The following is a 17,640-nucleotide window of genomic DNA, read 5'->3' as shown; positions in this document are numbered from 1 at the left end:
GTTTTGTTTTAAAAATATAAAGTATAAGAAAAAAATAGTTTAAACTTGAGGAGACATGAGAAGCTATTAAAAATAACTATCTGTTATTTTTAATAGTATTCGTAGAGACTAATGAAAAACTTATTGGAACAATGGATGGATAAAAATATAAAGGATAAGTTTATGCTACTTCAAAAGGAAGAAGAAAACGTTATATTGCGTGTTTTAAAGAGAAAAGAATTCTATAAAAGAAAAAATAAAAGAAGCATTGCGCGAAGCTGAAAATCAAACGGAATTGATATTGGGTGCCCTGCTTGATATAGTGGGTATTTCATCCCATTGAGAGAATTACAGTGACATAATCGACCTTGTAGTGTTATATTTGTTAAACTCATTAAATGTACGTTCTCGCGTCTGTAGCTCCATCGATTATCACGCGTTTGTGAATAGAATGTTTTCAGCTTTTACAACCAGTTACTCGTGATTGCGACGATATTTTTAAATTCGCTGTTCATATCATGGTTCTTCCAAAAAAGATTATATTCGTGTTGTGACGAGCATTTAAATGGCGAGAAATGACAAAAGAAAGCTATCAACTAACGCGCGACAATAAACCAGGACTGGATAATTCAAAGTTTGAAGAGACAAAAGGTTTAAAGTTGCCATTACTATTTTATGTCTAATTAAGTCATTGCAAATTTACACTTACATTTTTGCATGTATATATGTACATATATATAATACAACATTTATATATATATATATATATATATATATATATATATATTATATTGTGTAACAATATAGAACTACTATATAAAACAAATATATTGTGTGACAATATAGAACTACTATATAAAACTATTAATTTACATAAATACAAATGCTACAATATCTATCGAGTAGCAAAATACAATATACATTTATCATATAGAAATGTTTCCATTGAAATGAACCGTTGACTGTTAAAAAATGCTATTTTTCTATTCATTATCTATCTTCAATTTAGAAATTTTTTCTTTCCATCTAAAATATTCATTAAAACGTGTTGCAGCATATCTGAAAAATAATGGAATTAAATTCTTTGCAGTAGCTGTTTACAAGAAGTAGTAGTTCTTTTACTCAAAATTTTTTATACTAATATATCTCCCCAGACAGCACAAATGTCCAAAATCGAGTGATAAGATGTCTTTAGGACATCTTTAAGACAATACCTTGTAAACTTGTCTTGGAAATGTCTTAAAGATGTTTTAAAGACATCTTATGATCAGATTTTGGACATTGTGCTGTCTGGGTCGTTAACAAAGTTAATAAGTAGTTTGTCTGTGATCTGAAAACTACTGCTACAAGATTTGTTCTTATGCAAAATTTCCTTTGTTAACATTTACTTACTCTAAAAAGTTGAAATCAATGGTCGAATGCTGGCTTTGTATGAGAGCCCAGCAGCCCCAAAAGAAGTGCGGCAAAGAAGCGAATTTAGTAACTTGCCAATACAATTTATCAACTTCTTTCTCAGATACCTCATTTGTTGCATTGTACACTCGCAAATATTCTCTTAACCATACTTTTTGGAATTCTTCGTCCGGATATAAAGAATAGTCAGGTTCTTCGACCCCTTAAACGTCATATTTATCATTTTGCATAAGAAAAAGTGACTAGGAATAGGGTTAATTGAAGAAGCATGGAATATGGTAAAGGGATGTGTAATTACCGGCATATTCCGCAAAATGATCAGCAATATCAAATGCTTGGTAATTAAATGCAGTATATTCGTAATCGATAAAAACGACGCTCTCCTGCTGTCGATTATACAATATGTTTGTTAGCAAAAGATCATTGTGAGCATATACCACTGGACTGTTTACTGTCGAAAGTTCTTCCTTCAATATTCGATATTCTTTCTCTAATACTGCATAGGGTTGTATCAGTATCTCGAATCTTAAAACAGATGATAACATCTATAGTTATCATTAGGATATATTTTAAGTACCGTACAAATAATAAAAAATTCATTGTGATTACTTACTTCTTTTGTTTAAGGGAATCGGAAAACTTTTTCGGCATAATTTCCATAAACTTCTCTGCTTTTTCCCAAATAAACGCTTGTTTTGATATAGTCTTATTGTCAATTTTAAGAGAATGCATTTCAGCCAGACGTTTTGCTATTAACGGATATATTTTTGGGTCCCTGACCGTTTCCACTGTCAACGTATCACCTTCCAAAAATTGATAAGCGAATCCATTGTTAAATGTAGCATAGATGCAATGAGTATAACCAGCCTTGTTTAATATCTGTACAAAAAATAATATTGTACACTAATTATTGTTTGTATAGTAAAAAATTTGCTATCTAATCAAATAAATACTTCCAAATATTAATTGCTAAATTTCTTAAAATTAAATTATTGCATTTAATTTGATTTTTACCCGGATATTTTCTATTTCGCTTTTTCTATCAATCAGTAAATCTGTATTGTTGCCATAGACTCTAATCAGAACCATGTCTGTGTAATGATTCGAGTACCATACTCCTATTAATTTATTTGTTATTCCATCAGTAAATGTCTGAAAGAAAAACAAAACAAAATGTCATAATATTTTTACGTTTGATTTTATGTTATAAATAATTAATATCACTTTCATACTTCTGTTACTACAAGATTTCTGTTACTAATATTTAAAATATTACATAAGTTTAAAAAATATATTAATTATTTTATTCATTTATCACAAAGATACAAGAAGCATGCTATGTTTTTGAAAAATATAAAGTAGAACGTTTGGAAATATCATAGCAGACATTCATGTAAAACTTGTTATCAATAAACACCTTGATAATATAGATAAAAAAAAATGTAGATATAAAAAAAATGAATAATAGATGATAAGTGCTCTGTTTTGTATATAACTTAAATAACTCAGTATAAAATATACACATATATATAATATACACACGCGCGCGCACGTACATATACATAATGTATACATAGTTATGTGTTAGTTTATATTATAATATATATTATCTGCATTATGTGTATGTGTGTGTGATACTACAAGATAAAGTATATTTGTTATAAAATATACATTTTGTTTTTTCATTAATTTTACTGAGATTATAAAATCATTATTATGCTGTTAAATTTATTGAATATTATATTACCTTAAAATGCAGTTGCTGTAAAGGCCACGATGGTCTGATCTTTTTTATAATATCTTTAGCACCATTGGTAATTTCATTTTCATCTATTGAAATATCAAAATGTTCTTCACATACATCCATAGTACAGTATTATCTATAACACATTTGTTATTCAAATATTAATCAATTTAAGTGTAAAAAGCACTGGTAAAATTATATAGAAGAGGCTATAAAGTATAGATAATTTGAATTTTTAAGATGGAATAACTTCTTCTCTCTCTATACAATATTTGAATATTTAACAGAATTGCAAAACATTAAATCTATTGTAACCTGTTAAATATTGTTCTACTGAGAAATTTATTAAATTTTAAGTGATTATTAAGTTCTATTTAGGACAAATTTGTAGCCATATTATTGCCTAATAACAGCAAATTGTATGGAAAATTCTGGTAAAGTACATGCATCTAAACTCTGTGAATACCTTACTGCAACTGGAGGAAGTCATGTGAATGTTCATACATATGTCATGTTCATACACATATATATATATATATATATATATATATATATATATAACTTTGCTGATAAGCGATATAAGTAGATACAGTCTAGTAGTACAGTCAACTAGTTATTAGGACGATATAGATGTGCTATAGAATTCTTAAATTTATTAAAGGAATCTTTAGAATTGATTTTGTGTCAGAGGAGTTATTTTACAAAAATTTTATTTAAGTACTCAGTTTTCATATATATTATTAAATACATGTGTAAACTTTGTAAGTTTGTTTTGTCTTTCATAAACTATTCTGATGTAACATGTAAATTTTTAAAGTGAATGTACTATGAAGTATATTTATGAAATTGACTTAATCATTGATAATTATATAGAATTATCAAATATCCGGTTTTGCTAGTGCCACGTATGCTATGTTAATGTTATATAAGAGACATTATTCCTCAGAATTTATATATTATAGTGAGATATTTGAAATGAGAGTGTTATTGGAATTGTACTAGTAATGAAAATTTGAATTAAACCAGTAATAAATTTAAAATGTGAGAGTATACTTGGAATTGTTAGGACAATCGTGTGTAAATTTATACAGTCACGAAAGTATCGAAAATAAAAAAAATTTATTCTATTTCTATTTAATATCTAAATAACAGTATTTTTAAATTGCTATGAATAGGAGGAACACAATATTGCACTCGATTACACATATAAATTAAAAGCCAATTAGTAATTATTACAGATTTATTGAGTTTAATGTTCTCGGTAATAATTATCCATCGATTAATTATGTGTGTCGTCATTACGTTTTCTCACTGTGTTATTCTAAAAGCACCTGTGATTCTCATACGTTCACATGTCATGTTGCAAACGATCGATTGTTGGATATAAAGGCTGCGTTCCAAAATTCATTGCCAGTACTGAAATTCTATAGTATACGTGACATGAATTAGGGAGCGTCCCGATTGACCACGGTACGATTGGACACAACCAACCGATGAAAAGAATTATCTAGTGAATTACTAGGTCGAACCAATCATTACAATCTGTGTCCAATCGTATCGTGGTCAATCGGGTCCCACCCCATGAATTATATATTTTCAGTACTTGCAGTGAATTTCGGAACGCAGCCAAAGTTAAATTCACATGTGCATGCAACTTCAGAGGGTTATGAATCTTTTCCTCTAATGTAAATTCGCGAAAAATGATCTTTTAACTTAAGCTTAGAAAATTTCTACTTGTCACGAGTTTACATTAAAAAAAAGGATTTATGATTGATTCTTAAAAAGCTTGAACATGTAATTTGATTAGAAATGTTGTTCCTTGTTCCTTAGCTAAATATTCGGTTATCTCGCTCTGTTTCTCTTTCTAACATTAATTTATAGCATGTTCGACTGGCTCTGAGTTAACCCACTCTGAGTTATTCAGCCTACGTTTATTGGTCGAACAAGCTTTATGATTGGCTAGTAGACACTTATGACGTCATTAATCGCTCTAGGATTTAATCCAGGGCCAGTCGAACAAGCTATTAATCGATTCGATTCTTTCCCTAACAAATTTAAGAAAAAAGGGTTATTCGTGCATGTTTCATACTTTTTGCTTTTAAAAAGAGATGGACTCCTAATCAGACGCTTGGAAGAAACAATCGAGTTGGTTGTCTCGTTTTTGCTTCTTCGAAACATTCCAATATACTTCTGTCTAGTTTTAAATATGAAAAGTGCAAACAACACGAATAAGCCTATTTTTGGGGAAAGAATCGAATCGATTCTGGGGGACGATTGTGTATTTCGAAACGAAGTGAAAATTACAAAAGTGAGCAAATTCACTAGGCATTGACCAATGAAGTTATAAATATTCTAGTAAATTTGCGCATTTTTGTCATTTTCACCCCATTTTGAGATACACAATCGACCCCCAGAATCGGGCATTTCTGGGTGTTTACGACAATTATGGCTCCTGCACACAGGACGCGGTAATACCGTGTGGTGGAAGTTCGCGCGACAGCCAATCAATATGCTACTTTAATAACCTTCTAGCTCTTACGGAAAAACAACATAGTGATTGGCTGTCGCGCGGACTTCTGTCGCGCGGCAAGCATTACCGCGTCCTGTGTGCAGAAGCCATAATAGCATGTTCGACTGGCTCTGGATTAACTCTGGGTTATTCAGTCTACGTTTATTGGTCGAACAGGTATTTATAAGTTTTATGATTGGCTAGTAGAAACTTATGACGTCATTAATTGCTCTCGGAGCGATTAACCCAGGGCCAGTCGAACACGCTATAATTATCGTAAACACCCTCTACAGTGTACGCAACTGGAAAGCACCCAATAACGCTCGCGAGCGTTGCGAGCGTGTAACGGAACGCGCCCCAAGAGTCGCGTTTCAGAAGTTCTTCGAAAACGACCCTATGATTACCTTGAATAATGGCGGGCTTGCGAAGTACTGTCATATAAATTAATGCTCGCTTTGTATTGTTAGTGTTCTGCATTTTTCGCAAGAAGACGTATTCTAGTAAATGGTAATTTTTAATATCGATATAAAGTTATATATTATATATAAAGTTATACATATATCTGTTACAATTAGGATCATTTTATGACATTAATATTATACAGGTTAGGCTAGGTTACATTATTCCTTGATATTTTTGTACAACATAGAAGTATTATTAAAAAAATTATTTTTACTTGCAGTTTGCAGTCATAATATTTTGTTATACACATGAATTTTGCACCACTATGCCTATCCAAGACTAATTTATAGACATTTTATTCTATTGTCTATACACATTTTATAGTGTACATAAAAAAGTATGTGAAAAGTTTTATTAAATATTTTTATATACACATTGTGTGAATTTTTTGTATTTATTAAAAATATATCAATGAAATCTAGTAAAATAATGCTTGGTCAAAAGACTGTACAATCTACAATTGTTGGATTCTTAGCAAAGACAACAGACAAAAATATTCTGCAGTCTAGGTAGATAAATTTATTTATATCAATAAAAAATGTTCTAACTTATGTATTAAAGTGCATAATTGTATGTGTATAGCTTTTAAAAGAATTAATAAAATATTTTTTTTCAGCACACCAAAATCAGTAAAAGAAGAAATAGTTATATCGGATGTATCAAATACAAAGAATAAATCATTAAATAGTTCTTACATCGACAATAAAAAAAAAATGGCTGGAGATCTGATGACAATAGACTCAATAATAGATCTTGTAAGATTATACTCTCTTTTATTTAATAACGTAACATTATTCTTGTTAACATGCAAATTTTAGTAAATTGTGATTTTTAAGTTTTGTCATATATTTATATTTTTTTACATCAAATTACAGGATAATTACGATAGTTCAGATAGTTCAAATTCATGCAAAAGTCCATTTAAAGCACAAACAAATAGAATCCATGAAACATCAGAATCATATTATATTGAAAGTTCGATGGAAGAAAAAGAGAGAATTGCAAAAGAATCCAGTAATCCAGTTAATAATCTATTGCAGAATAGTACTGATTCTACAAACTCTATTATTCCTGAGTCTTCTGACAGTGAGGAAGATCAGAAATGTATCAGAAGACGCTTATGTTTAAATCGAAAACTGGATAAAGTATTAGCAGAAAAAGATACAGAGCAACAAACTAATATATCCAAAGCTAGTTGCTCTATTGATTGTAATAATAAACATGCTCCTTCTAATAATGACACGTTATTAAGTAAAAATAGAAAAAATGATGTTGCTGATGTAATGTCAAGAAGTATAGAAAGTAAACATCAACAGACTCCTAAGAAATATATCACTAATAAGCAACAGAAAAATTCCATAATTTCGGATTCTGATACTGATAGTCCTCATTCAAAGTACAGTAGCAAGGAATCACCAAGAAAAGAATGGGTAGGGCCTGATATTAAATTAAATTTGAAAGATTTGGGTTTAAACAAGCAATTAGATCCATGGATCCAATCCATTCAGAAGAAACCAGTAATGTCTGTGATACCTGTAAGTTTCATTTTATAAATTAATGTTAATCCTAACAAAAGTATCTGAACTAGGTATTTACCAGCTTTTGTTTGTTTTGTCTGTTGTTTAGACTACAAAGGATAAATTGATAGAAAGACGTGAAAATTTAAAGGACCTTCAAATAGAAATCCTAAGCAAGTTTTGCATTGCGCTTGAATTAATCCCATTACCGGTGTTGGAACAATTCCCGAAATTTGACTCAAACTGCTTTAAGAAGTTACAAGGTCTGCATCGGCATATAAAAGCCAAATTGCGTTTAGTTCAGACAAAGTTATTACGTTTAGAAAAAGATGAAGAAGAGGAATTATTAGCCTTTGCATCTGAGGAAAGCGAATTACCAGCCTTTGCATCTGGAGTATCAGCTGATATACCAGTAACATATGTGTCTGAGAAGTCTCAGATAAGTAATCATGACAATTCTAATATGTCAAGCACCTCGACAGCCAAAAAATTAGAATTCCATCAAGTATCATCCAATATATTAGAATCATGTACAAAAGAACATAATAGTAGTTTTGAATCATCAGCAAGTAAACCTTCCGAAATCGCGGTTACGACTAAAAAAAGTACTTTTCAACTGAAAAGACCTGTTAAAGCAGTATTAAATACTGATGTTTCTAAAACAATAGAAGAGATGTGGGAAAAGGATCAACAAATATCTAGAATAATGAATTCTTCAATAGATTCTGAACATGCTTTTAAAGATACATTTAATAGTGATATTACTGATAGAATTCCAAGCAGCAATGAAAAAAGTATACATGTGCAAAGTAACATCAATGACAGTCCAGATAAATGGATTAGCACCAATAAGTCTCATGGTAAGGCAGATAAATAATATATATTTCCGGGTTATTTATATATAAAATTATTAATAAGATATTTTATAGGCAACCTTCAGACGTTTTCTGCAAAAGTTGAAACACTGACACAACAGATAGAACAATTCCCGGCTCTGGGAAAAGATTGTAATATAGACACGGATAATGATTGTACAGGTATGAATATCATATTTGAGATATAACATTTTGTTGTAAACTTATGTTCATAATTTATCAATCACTGTTCTATTCTAATTATAGATTTGCCTGAAATTCATCATGCACAAAGCAGCAAGAGTGATAATAAAGCAAAATCAAAAATCGGAAAATATAGCGTGGAAAGTGGAATATTCACCGGTAATTATAAAAACGACGGCGTTAGTGGAGAATTTGACGGTTTAACGTATCGGCATTCGCAAGAATTATCAAAGGTATACGAAGTGCTCGTTATGTTGGCTCTATTACATAATTATGATTATCATTGCAATATAATTTATATAGATAACATGCAATGATAAATACGCAATGTACATATATATTATAGATAATATTCTTTTCTTTTAGATATTTCGACAAAAGTTTGGGTTATATACGTTTAGACCAAACCAATTACAAGCTATTAATGCAACATTGTTGGGATTTGACTGTTTTGTTTTAATGCCGACTGGAGGTGGAAAATCTCTTTGTTATCAATTACCTGCACTTATAAGTACTGGACTAACAATTGTTATTTCACCGTTAAAAAGTTTGATTTTAGACCAAGTTCAAAAACTTACTTCTCTTGATGTAAGGAAATGTTTAAATATATATTTGTCATATATATCATATGTCATATATTATATTTCTTAAACGATTTTGGTTTTAAATTTTGCAGATTCCTGCGGCTCATTTATCTAGCTCCGTAACAGATAATCAAGCAGAAGCAGTGTACAGAGAATTTTCCAAAAAAGAACCTGCTCTTAAGATAATATATGTAACACCGGAAAAAATTTCTGCCTCACAAAAATTTTGTAATGCTCTAACTATTTTATATGAGAGGAATTTGTTGGCGAGATTTGTTATCGACGAAGCGCATTGTGTTAGTCAATGGGGCCACGATTTTAGACCCGACTATAAGAAATTAAGATGTCTCAGAGATAATTACCCTAAAGTACCAACAATGGCTTTAACCGCAACAGCTACACCGCGTGTTAGAACAGATATTTTACATCAATTGGGTATGTCCAACCCAAAATGGTATGTTTGATATTATATAAATTTATTTCTTATATAATATATATTTATTTTATAATGTGTTTTACTGAAAAAATTCGACGGTTATTTTCTAGGTTTATGTCGAGTTTTAATAGACCTAACTTAAGATATAGCATAATTTCGAAAAAAGGAAAAAATTGTTCTGATGAGATTGTGGCTATGATAATGACAAAATTCAAAAACGTCTGTGGTATCGTATATTGCTTATCGCGTAAAGATTGTGATGATTATGCCGCGCATTTGAAGAAAAATGGTATTAAAGCATTGAGTTATCACGCTGGATTATCAGATAATCAAAGAAGTAACTGTCAAGGAAAATGGATTTCAGATGAAGTATATTTATCCTATATAAATATTTTTCTTCTCTTTTTTAATAATTTATCTTTAATCTCGTTTATTGTTATTATATATATTCATGTAAATATATTTTTAGGTACGTGTAATATGTGCAACTATAGCTTTTGGAATGGGTATTGATAAACCCAATGTGCGCTATGTGATACACGCCGCCTTGCCAAAGTCCATAGAAGGCTATTATCAAGAAAGTGGCCGCGCTGGTCGTGATGGCGAGATTGCAGATTGCATTTTGTTCTATAATTATACAGATATGCATAGAATCAGAAAAATGATTGAACTGGATAATCCGAATCCACAAGTTATTGGTACGCATATGGACAATTTATTCAAAATGGTGGCCTTTTGCGAAAATACTACAGATTGTCGTAGATCATTACAGCTTAATTACTTCGGAGAAATATTTAATAGAGATCAATGTATCTCAAGTAAAGTGACTGCGTGTGATAATTGCAGATGTAAGGTACGTTATTTAAGATAAATACGTAATTATCGCGATAATATACGTGATTGTGTTATATTAGAGATTATTATTAAGGGATGAATAATTTTAGGATGAGATTACAATGTTAGATGTAACAGAAGATGCAAAAGCAATTATGAAGGGTGTACGAGATATCAACAATAAAAAATTATGCAGTCTTACATTAGTATATTTAACAGAAATTTTTAAGGGATGTGATCTTAAAAAAATCAGAGAATCAGGTTTGACATATTATATTCGCAACATTAGAATTATGTTAGTACTTATATTGTTGATGTGATTAAGTAATTGATCGTAATTTGTAGGTCTTACAAACCATCCTTTATATGGTCGCGGTAAATCATGGAAGAGGAACGATATAGAACGTCTTCTACATTATATGGTACTTCAAGAATATCTACAAGAAAATATGTATATTAATAATGAGATTGCTTGTGCATATGTAAAAATCGGACCAAAAGCGAGTCAACTTATGACGAAAAATGATATAAAGGTAAATTAGCAATATATCTTCAATAGTAACATCTTAAGACTCTTAAGGGCCGAATTCTTGAAAAATGTCACGACATTTCGATAAAAAACTATAGTATATGTAACATAAACTGTAGTTTTTCATAGGAATATCGTATGCGATATTTTTCAAGAATAAGATCTTCCAGGATACTCATTTGTCTTTTTAATAATGTCAGAAGCGCATGCTAAAATTCTTGTGGAATACGTCGAGATAAAAAAGATATATCTATAAAATGACACTTGCAATCGATTAAGCACATCTTTAAAATATTCTAAACACTTTCCTTTTGCTCTAACAATCAATAAATAACTATAAAATTAACGCAAGATATGTAACCTTCTTTTCTAACTTAATATCCTCATTATTCTGTCATATTAATTTTATGATTATTTATTGATTGTTAGAACAAAAGAAAAATCTATGAAATATTTTAGAAATGTGTTTAATCGATCGCAAATATATACGTTATTTTGTGGATGTCTTTTTATCGCGATGTATTTCGCAAGAATTTTTGACATGCGTTTTCTCGTTTCTGACTTCATTAAAAAAAAAGACAATGTAAGACAATGTAAGATACCCAAGAGCCTCAATTCGATTTAATTATTTTATCTTGTATAGATACAAATTCCCATGAGGTCGTCCGACAAAACTACGAGTGGTGTAGCCACAGTTTCGACAGTTACAAAAGAAGTAGACGGTATTATAAAAGAATTGCAAGATCGTTGCTATAGCGAGTTAATGACTATAATAAGAGGAATCGCTGGCGCATTGGATGTATCTGCTTCTTCCATTATGAATATGGTAGCCGTTAGAGTTATGAGCCAACGTTTGCCAGAGACAGAAGAAGCCATGTTGCAAATTCCACACGTCACTAAGGCTAATTTCGTTAAATATGGCAAAGCTCTTTTAGACATAACACAAAAATATGCAGCAGAAAAAACTGGTATGTGTGATACTTATATATGATTAACTGGCATTATGTATCATAAAATATTTCTTACATTTTTCATTATTCTATTATTCTTAGTATTGTTAAACGAGGGTAATGAACAAAAACGGGAAAGCGATGATGATAATGATAATACTTGGGATGACAACAGTTCTAATTTCTCTGGCAATAACAGGAGTAATACTCGCCGTGGCAGGAAGCGGAAGATTGGTAGTAACTCTAGAAGTACTAATAAAAGATATAAACGGGGTAGCTCGAGGTAATAACATATTTTCTTTTATATAACACATGTGCTTGCGTAACGTTTTTGACAGATGTTGATATTATAATTTCGCTACGAATTTACCAAACCTGATATAATATGAAAATTTTATATTTTACATGAATATATTTTTTGTGCAATTTTACAGCACATGGAGGGGGAAAAGTTCGTCAAGAGGCTCAAAAAGTATAACATCAAAACAAAATGCCACTACAAAGAAAATGGTAGGACTTGCCAGTTTCAGCCAAACAAAACAATATCTCGCAAATCCTACCAGGTACATGGACATTCGTTAATTGTTTTCAATTTTTTTATAAATTACTTTAATTTCATGATTATGAGATTTTGTACAAGTATGGGAATAAAAATATTTAAATTTTTTGTAGCACTTAAGTAATTTTACAAAATAATTTCTGAATACTACATTATTTTAATATCTTTCGTTAATAAGACCTGTATATAACAATTTTTGTAATAAAATATTTTAGTAAGATACATAAATGATTTTTCAAAATGATTAAGTGCGCGCGCACGCACTCTTTAAAAGTAGAATAATTATTTAGATTATGCTTTATTTTTATTATCTAATTATTTTATATGCATATATGTGTGTGTGTGTGTGTAATTGGAAATTAAAATTTTTCAGAAAAAGACTTCTTTGTTATTTGTGATAACATATGATCACTTTTATTGGAATAAATTTACATTGTACACTAAATTATTTCTTTAGTACATGTTACATTATCTTTTAATTATTTTACTATATTATTTACTAATATATTAAGTACATTTATAAGTCTGGTTGCATTATCCTAGCCTGTCGATCTTCATTCTGAATATGCTTTTTCAACAAATCCATCACTTCATTATCAAATTCAGGTGGAGTTGGTTTAACTCCAGTTGCCCAATAGAATATGTCCCAATCATTTGATGGTAAATTTATAAGACGGTCATATAATCTTAATTCTGTATCATTGAATGTATTTAAGTACTTTTTTGCAAATGTGCTAAGAAGTAGTCCATTCTCCAACATTCCACGCTTACGAGACTGATATGTCAATCTAAATATAGCAATTAGAATATATTAAAAGTATGTTAGCAATAAATTTTATAAATAAACTAGTCTTAGGACTAATTGTGTTTATGCAGACTACTTTTACATTGAACATTGGCCATGAATAATCAAATCATGAATTTATATTTATATTATACCTATAATTGTAATAAGTGAGTGAATGAGTAAAAAAAAATATATATAATTATTATAAAAAAATATATATATTTTTTATAAAATTATAAAAAAATATATAGTATTATTAAAAAATTACATACTATATTATCATCGTCACTTTTGTGACACCATATAAAAAAATTAGTACGATACCGTGCTCTTTTGAGATCTGCATTTTCTCCTTCGCGTTCTATATAATGTGGGATGTTAGGTTCCCGACTCTCCGGATGGATTAAATCTTGAAACTCATCTTTACGTCTTGAACAACTTGTCGATACAGTTCTTATGAGCAAAAGTGGCTTAACCTAAAACATCGTTCGCGTCTTTATATCTGCCAGAAAACTTTATCTCGGTTTGCATATTTGATGTTTTCAAACTTACACACGATGTGACACGATTAGATATGATATTCATAATCGTATAATCTTTTTGTGTATATAATTTGGAGATATTTTGCCAATGATTATAATGTTTACAACTGACATCGACGGCCATCACCAGTTTTTAATGGACGCCGACAGCTGTGAGAGATAATCGATAAGTTGAAATGATTTAAACCAATTTCGTCGCCAAAACTTGTTAAAACAATCCCAATAACTTTTTATTAGTTAAAAATGTGTTCTAAGTTGTAACATAAAGATTGCTTAGAAGAATCAGACTTAATTTGTAAATATATTGTTTCTGTATCCGCGGTTTGTTTATAAAATGTCAGATTATAATAAGGAGAAACACGATAATTATTTTGACAATAGTAAGAGATTTGAATATCCACACACGGATGAATCATTGATGTCGTTGGATAACACGTTATTGTGTAACATAGATGCTAGTAGCGGATTGCATATTTCCACAACATTTGTGCAGGAATGCAATAGCTCAATGGCAAACATTTGTAAAGAGGACACTATACCCAATAGAATAGCTGTATCTAAAATAACGCGAGGTGTATCTTCTGACTGGCAAGATAAGTCTTTGATGAATCAAGTATTTGCTCAATTTGATTCACAAGATGAACAAGAAAATATTCCAGATAAATGTGATAATATTACTAGTATGGATGTATTCGACACATTTTATGAAGAAGATATAAGCCCTAAACCAGTTAATGTACATTTATTTGAAAAAACTGCGAAGACATCTTTAGATAAACCAGATACAAGTAACTTCCATAAGAATAAATCAAACAACTTATCATGTTTATATATTACAAATTTTACTGATGATACTATGAGAGAAGATAATTTTCTATGCTCTCCTAAACAAAATGAGAAGGATAAATCGCCAGTTATCCAATCAAAATTTAAATCATTGAATAAACATAAAAAAATTCCAAGAAAAAAATTATGTTTAAATGATATTACATTAACATCAGAAGAGACAAGAAAGGAGAATACAAATTCTACAGAATGTTCTATGTTTTATGGTTTACCAGATATTGTGAAAAAATTAATTCAAGAAATCAAAGGAATTTGTGAACTATATCGTATGTTTCCTATTTTTAATTTTTCAATGAAGTTTTTATGTGTGTTTCAATATAAAAATATAAATTTTAATTATATTTTGTAGAATGGCAGGATGAATGTTTAAAGTTAGCAATTAAGATGAAAAAGAATTTAATTTATGCCTTGCCAACAAGTGGTGGTAAAACTTTGGTTGCAGAGATATTAATGTTCAGAGAAATTATATGCAACAAGAAAAATGCAATTTTTATACTCCCATATGTGGCTCTGGTGCAAGAAAAGGTATGATATCCTGAAATCAGGATACTGGAAGATATATATTTGTTTAACTCACTACATGTACTAACAACTAATTATGCTTGTGAATTTATACATATATATAGGTTCAATCAATGGCTATATTAGCATTAAAATTAGGTTTTCTAGTCGAAGAATATGCTGGTACAAGAGGACGTTACCCACCAATTAAACGGCGGAGGAAAAACAGCATTTACATATGTACTATAGAGAAAGCTTTAGGTCTTGTAAATAGTTTAATAGAAACAAAACGTTTAGCTGAAGTGAGCTAAGATATTAATAGTCTATTATTATTATCATATAAAACTGATATAATAAACAAAGAAATATTTGTTGTAGATTGGCATTATTGTTGTGGATGAGTTACATCTACTTGGAGAATCTGGAGGAAGAGGTGCCACTTTAGAAGGGCTGCTAACAAAAATAATGTTCTTTGATGGTATTTTAAATATTCTAATGAAATAATTATGTAAATATGAATATACTCTAAAATATTAGTTTTTTAAATAAGATTATTATTTTTTATAGATACAATACGTTTGATCGGAATGAGTGCAACGATAGGCAATCTAAAGGAAATAGCACAGTTTCTCAATGCAGACACATATTCTCAAAATTTTCGGCCAGTTAAAATAACGGAATATGTGAAATGTGACAATTGTATGTGGGAAGTTAATTTCAATAGTGAGGAACTGCTAATAGAAACAAGCAATAATGATTACAAGGTGATTTAATCAAGCTTTGTTACATAGGATAATTAATCCTGAGAAAACAGTGCTTGGGTCTGATCTGGTAGACTCAGGCACTGTTAATCTGTACGGTTGCTGGAACCGTCAGTATTGCGAGAATTAATAAATAATTCGGATAATAAATTATGTAATAATTTTGCTATGAAGTATCCAGATGACATAGCAGTACTAGATCCAGATAAAATTGGAAGTTTGGTAATGGAAGTGGCGCCAAACGATTCGTGTCTTATATTCTGTTCAAGTCGCAAAAATTGTGAAAATGTGGCTTTATTATTAACAAAAGTCTTACCCAAGTAAATTATTTTTTTTTTATTTATCTCAAATATTATCTCTGAGAGAAAAATATTGAGTACAGCATAAATTGCTATTGCAGAAGTTTAAGTAATCATAAAGTGGAGGCAAAAAGAATCTTGTTAAATGTACTTAAAACTGAGGAAGGATTGTGTCCCATTTTGCGAAAGACTCTCCCTTTTGGTGTAGCTTATCATCACTCTGGCCTCACATCCGAAGAACGGCGCTTGTTAGAGGACGCCTTTAGAGAAGGTACTCTATGTGTAATATGTTGCACATCGACTTTAGCAGCTGGCGTAAACTTACCGGCAAGAAGGGTAATTTTTTTAGAATATCGTGTGATTAATATCATTATTACAGTTGTTTACAATACGATCTTCTGCTAGGTAATACTACGAAGTCCTTACGTCGGGAATCAGTTTCTGAATTTGACTAGATACAAACAAATGATTGGTCGTGCTGGTCGTGCTGGTATGGGAGTTTTAGGAGAAAGCATACTTATTTGTAAAAAACCTGAAATTAGTAAAGTAAGGATTTTGCTTTAAAGCATAATGTAATCAGCTTTCTTAAGAACACTAAGAAATGATTTATATTACAGGTGAAAGATCTGCTAATTTCTCAAATGGACGACTCTATAAGTAGTTTGCATGTAGAGAAAGATAGGGGGATCAACAATTTGATTCTAAGTGCGATACAATTAAACATGGCAACAACTAGATGTGAGCTGCTCAAATTAACGGCCGCGACTTTACTTAGCATTCAGCAAAATAGAATAGATGTTAGTTTAAAAAATATCACGGACGAAACAGTAACGGCATTATTAAAATGTGGAGTAATAAAAGTAAAAAGCAAAAGTTGTAAAACCGGTAATCGTAACGTAACTGTTGTTATTCCATCTCAAGAGCTTACGCGCACAGAGAAATTGTTAAAATCGCCTAAGAAAGGAGTAAAGACGGTCACGTTTACGAGTGAGACTGAATTTCAGCTTTGTGATTTAGGACAAGCTGCAATGAAAGGTAAGAAAGGTAAATTTTGATTGACTATATCTATATTGATTTTCTTGACATTTTATAATATGTATATTATAGGGCCGATTGATTTAAAAACTGCATATACGCTATATGAGGATTTGAAGATGGCCCAAAAATATTTAATACTAACTGATAATCTTCATCTTTTATATCTTGTCACACCTTATGATGTTGTATCTCAGATCACTCCCGTAGGCAGTATCTACTATGATGTGGTAATAATACTGTATATATGCTATATATATATATATATATATATATATATATATATATATATATA

The 17,640-nt window shown here is 30.3% G+C and overlaps 4 protein-coding genes across 17 annotated transcripts in view; 2 read left to right on the top strand and 2 right to left on the bottom strand.

The window, feature by feature from the left end:
* Positions 1 to 3: 3 nt before the first annotated feature.
* LOC116851707 (Bloom syndrome protein homolog) lies at positions 4 to 12,694 on the top strand. Of its 7 annotated transcripts, none has more exons than XM_032831386.1 (17): positions 4 to 630; positions 6,328 to 6,444; positions 6,530 to 6,616; positions 6,724 to 6,862; positions 6,983 to 7,642; positions 7,734 to 8,484; positions 8,554 to 8,661; positions 8,746 to 8,915; positions 9,049 to 9,270; positions 9,359 to 9,720; positions 9,813 to 10,071; positions 10,172 to 10,555; positions 10,647 to 10,797; positions 10,882 to 11,069; positions 11,709 to 12,033; positions 12,118 to 12,298; positions 12,450 to 12,694. In XM_032831386.1, exons 3-17 carry the CDS (start codon positions 6,537 to 6,539, stop codon positions 12,595 to 12,597), a joined length of 4,128 nt encoding a protein of 1,375 aa, XP_032687277.1. In that variant the 5' UTR covers positions 4 to 630; positions 6,328 to 6,444; positions 6,530 to 6,536; the 3' UTR covers positions 12,598 to 12,694. The 7 variants fall into 7 exon arrangements, with proteins under 7 accessions (XP_032687277.1, XP_032687280.1, XP_032687274.1 ...); XM_032831383.1 differs by lacking the exon at positions 4 to 630 and adding an exon at positions 5,935 to 6,152; XM_032831385.1 differs by lacking the exon at positions 4 to 630 and adding an exon at positions 5,935 to 6,249.
* Positions 790 to 4,522, bottom strand: LOC116851710 (ethanolamine kinase 1). 6 transcript variants are annotated; one of them, XM_032831401.1, is made up of 7 exons: positions 4,468 to 4,522; positions 3,140 to 3,272; positions 2,407 to 2,544; positions 2,006 to 2,271; positions 1,691 to 1,917; positions 1,372 to 1,594; positions 790 to 1,038 (listed from the first exon to the last, which is right to left on the bottom strand). In XM_032831401.1, the coding sequence occupies exons 2-7, from the start codon at positions 3,257 to 3,259 to the stop codon at positions 963 to 965; spliced, it is 1,050 nt and encodes a 349-aa protein (XP_032687292.1). In that variant the 5' UTR covers positions 3,260 to 3,272; positions 4,468 to 4,522; the 3' UTR covers positions 790 to 962. The 6 variants fall into 6 exon arrangements, with proteins under 6 accessions (XP_032687292.1, XP_032687289.1, XP_032687291.1 ...); XM_032831398.1 differs by lacking the exon at positions 4,468 to 4,522 and adding an exon at positions 3,452 to 4,348; XM_032831400.1 differs by lacking the exon at positions 4,468 to 4,522 and adding an exon at positions 3,540 to 4,348.
* A 261-nt stretch (positions 12,695 to 12,955) lies between the features above and the next one.
* Positions 12,956 to 14,432, bottom strand: LOC116851745 (succinate dehydrogenase assembly factor 2, mitochondrial-like). 2 transcript variants are annotated; one of them, XM_032831479.1, is made up of 4 exons: positions 14,309 to 14,432; positions 13,914 to 14,053; positions 13,686 to 13,837; positions 12,956 to 13,362 (listed from the first exon to the last, which is right to left on the bottom strand). In XM_032831479.1, exons 2-4 carry the CDS (start codon positions 14,025 to 14,027, stop codon positions 13,092 to 13,094), a joined length of 537 nt encoding a protein of 178 aa, XP_032687370.1. In that variant the 5' UTR covers positions 14,028 to 14,053; positions 14,309 to 14,432; the 3' UTR covers positions 12,956 to 13,091. The 2 variants fall into 2 exon arrangements, with proteins under 2 accessions (XP_032687370.1, XP_032687369.1); XM_032831478.1 differs by lacking the exon at positions 14,309 to 14,432 and having other exon boundaries at positions 13,914 to 14,063.
* The window catches only part of LOC116851743 (helicase POLQ-like), a 4,876-nt gene continuing 1,432 nt past the window's right edge, over positions 14,197 to 17,640 (top strand). The window contains exons 1-11 of one of the 2 annotated variants that reach the window (XM_032831475.1): positions 14,197 to 14,475; positions 14,563 to 15,015; positions 15,099 to 15,274; positions 15,376 to 15,552; positions 15,629 to 15,728; positions 15,818 to 16,014; positions 16,186 to 16,331; positions 16,412 to 16,646; positions 16,716 to 16,856; positions 16,928 to 17,345; positions 17,418 to 17,575. In XM_032831475.1, the coding sequence (XP_032687366.1) occupies positions 14,238 to 14,475; positions 14,563 to 15,015; positions 15,099 to 15,274; positions 15,376 to 15,552; positions 15,629 to 15,728; positions 15,818 to 16,014; positions 16,186 to 16,331; positions 16,412 to 16,646; positions 16,716 to 16,856; positions 16,928 to 17,345; positions 17,418 to 17,575 (2,439 nt within the window). In that variant the 5' untranslated portion in view covers positions 14,197 to 14,237. Of the gene's footprint in view, positions 15,016 to 15,098; positions 15,275 to 15,375; positions 15,553 to 15,628; positions 15,729 to 15,817; positions 16,015 to 16,185; positions 16,332 to 16,411; positions 16,647 to 16,715; positions 16,857 to 16,927; positions 17,346 to 17,417; positions 17,576 to 17,640 lie in introns of both variants that reach the window. The other variant, XM_032831474.1, reaches the window with a different exon arrangement.

The sequence above is a fragment of the Odontomachus brunneus genome, unplaced genomic scaffold (assembly GCF_010583005.1).
Source record: "Odontomachus brunneus isolate Ranch 3 - 2012 unplaced genomic scaffold, Obru_v1 Obru_scaffold_188, whole genome shotgun sequence".
NCBI classification, from domain to species: Eukaryota; Metazoa; Arthropoda; class Insecta; order Hymenoptera; family Formicidae; genus Odontomachus; species Odontomachus brunneus.
The sequence above is the reverse complement of the archived record's forward strand: the minus strand, read 5'-3'. Positions and strand labels throughout refer to the sequence as shown.

Excerpts from the sequence above, each read along its gene's own strand:
- LOC116851710 (XM_032831401.1), bottom strand. The coding sequence starts at position 3,259 with ATGGATGTATGTGAAGAACATTTTGATATTTCAATAGATGAAAATGAA. Across the intron at positions 2,545-3,139 it reads TACAGCAACTGCATTTTAAG|ACATTTACTGATGGAATAAC; the intron begins GTAATATAATAT and ends TTTTTCTTTCAG. Across the intron at positions 1,595-1,690 it reads TCATTTTGCGGAATATGCCG|GGGTCGAAGAACCTGACTAT; the intron begins GTAATTACACAT and ends ATGACGTTTAAG.
- LOC116851707 (XM_032831382.1), top strand. The coding sequence starts at position 6,519 with ATGAAATCTAGTAAAATAATGCTTGGTCAAAAGACTGTACAATCTACA. Across the intron at positions 7,643-7,733 it reads CAGTAATGTCTGTGATACCT|ACTACAAAGGATAAATTGAT; the intron begins GTAAGTTTCATT and ends TCTGTTGTTTAG. Across the intron at positions 9,721-9,812 it reads GGTATGTCCAACCCAAAATG|GTTTATGTCGAGTTTTAATA; the intron begins GTATGTTTGATA and ends GTTATTTTCTAG.
- LOC116851745 (XM_032831479.1), bottom strand. The coding sequence starts at position 14,027 with ATGGCCGTCGATGTCAGTTGTAAACATTATAATCATTGGCAAAATATC. Across the intron at positions 13,838-13,913 it reads CTAATCGTGTCACATCGTGT|GTTAAGCCACTTTTGCTCAT; the intron begins GTAAGTTTGAAA and ends ACGATGTTTTAG. Across the intron at positions 13,363-13,685 it reads GCAGATCTCAAAAGAGCACG|ATTGACATATCAGTCTCGTA; the intron begins GTATCGTACTAA and ends TGCTATATTTAG.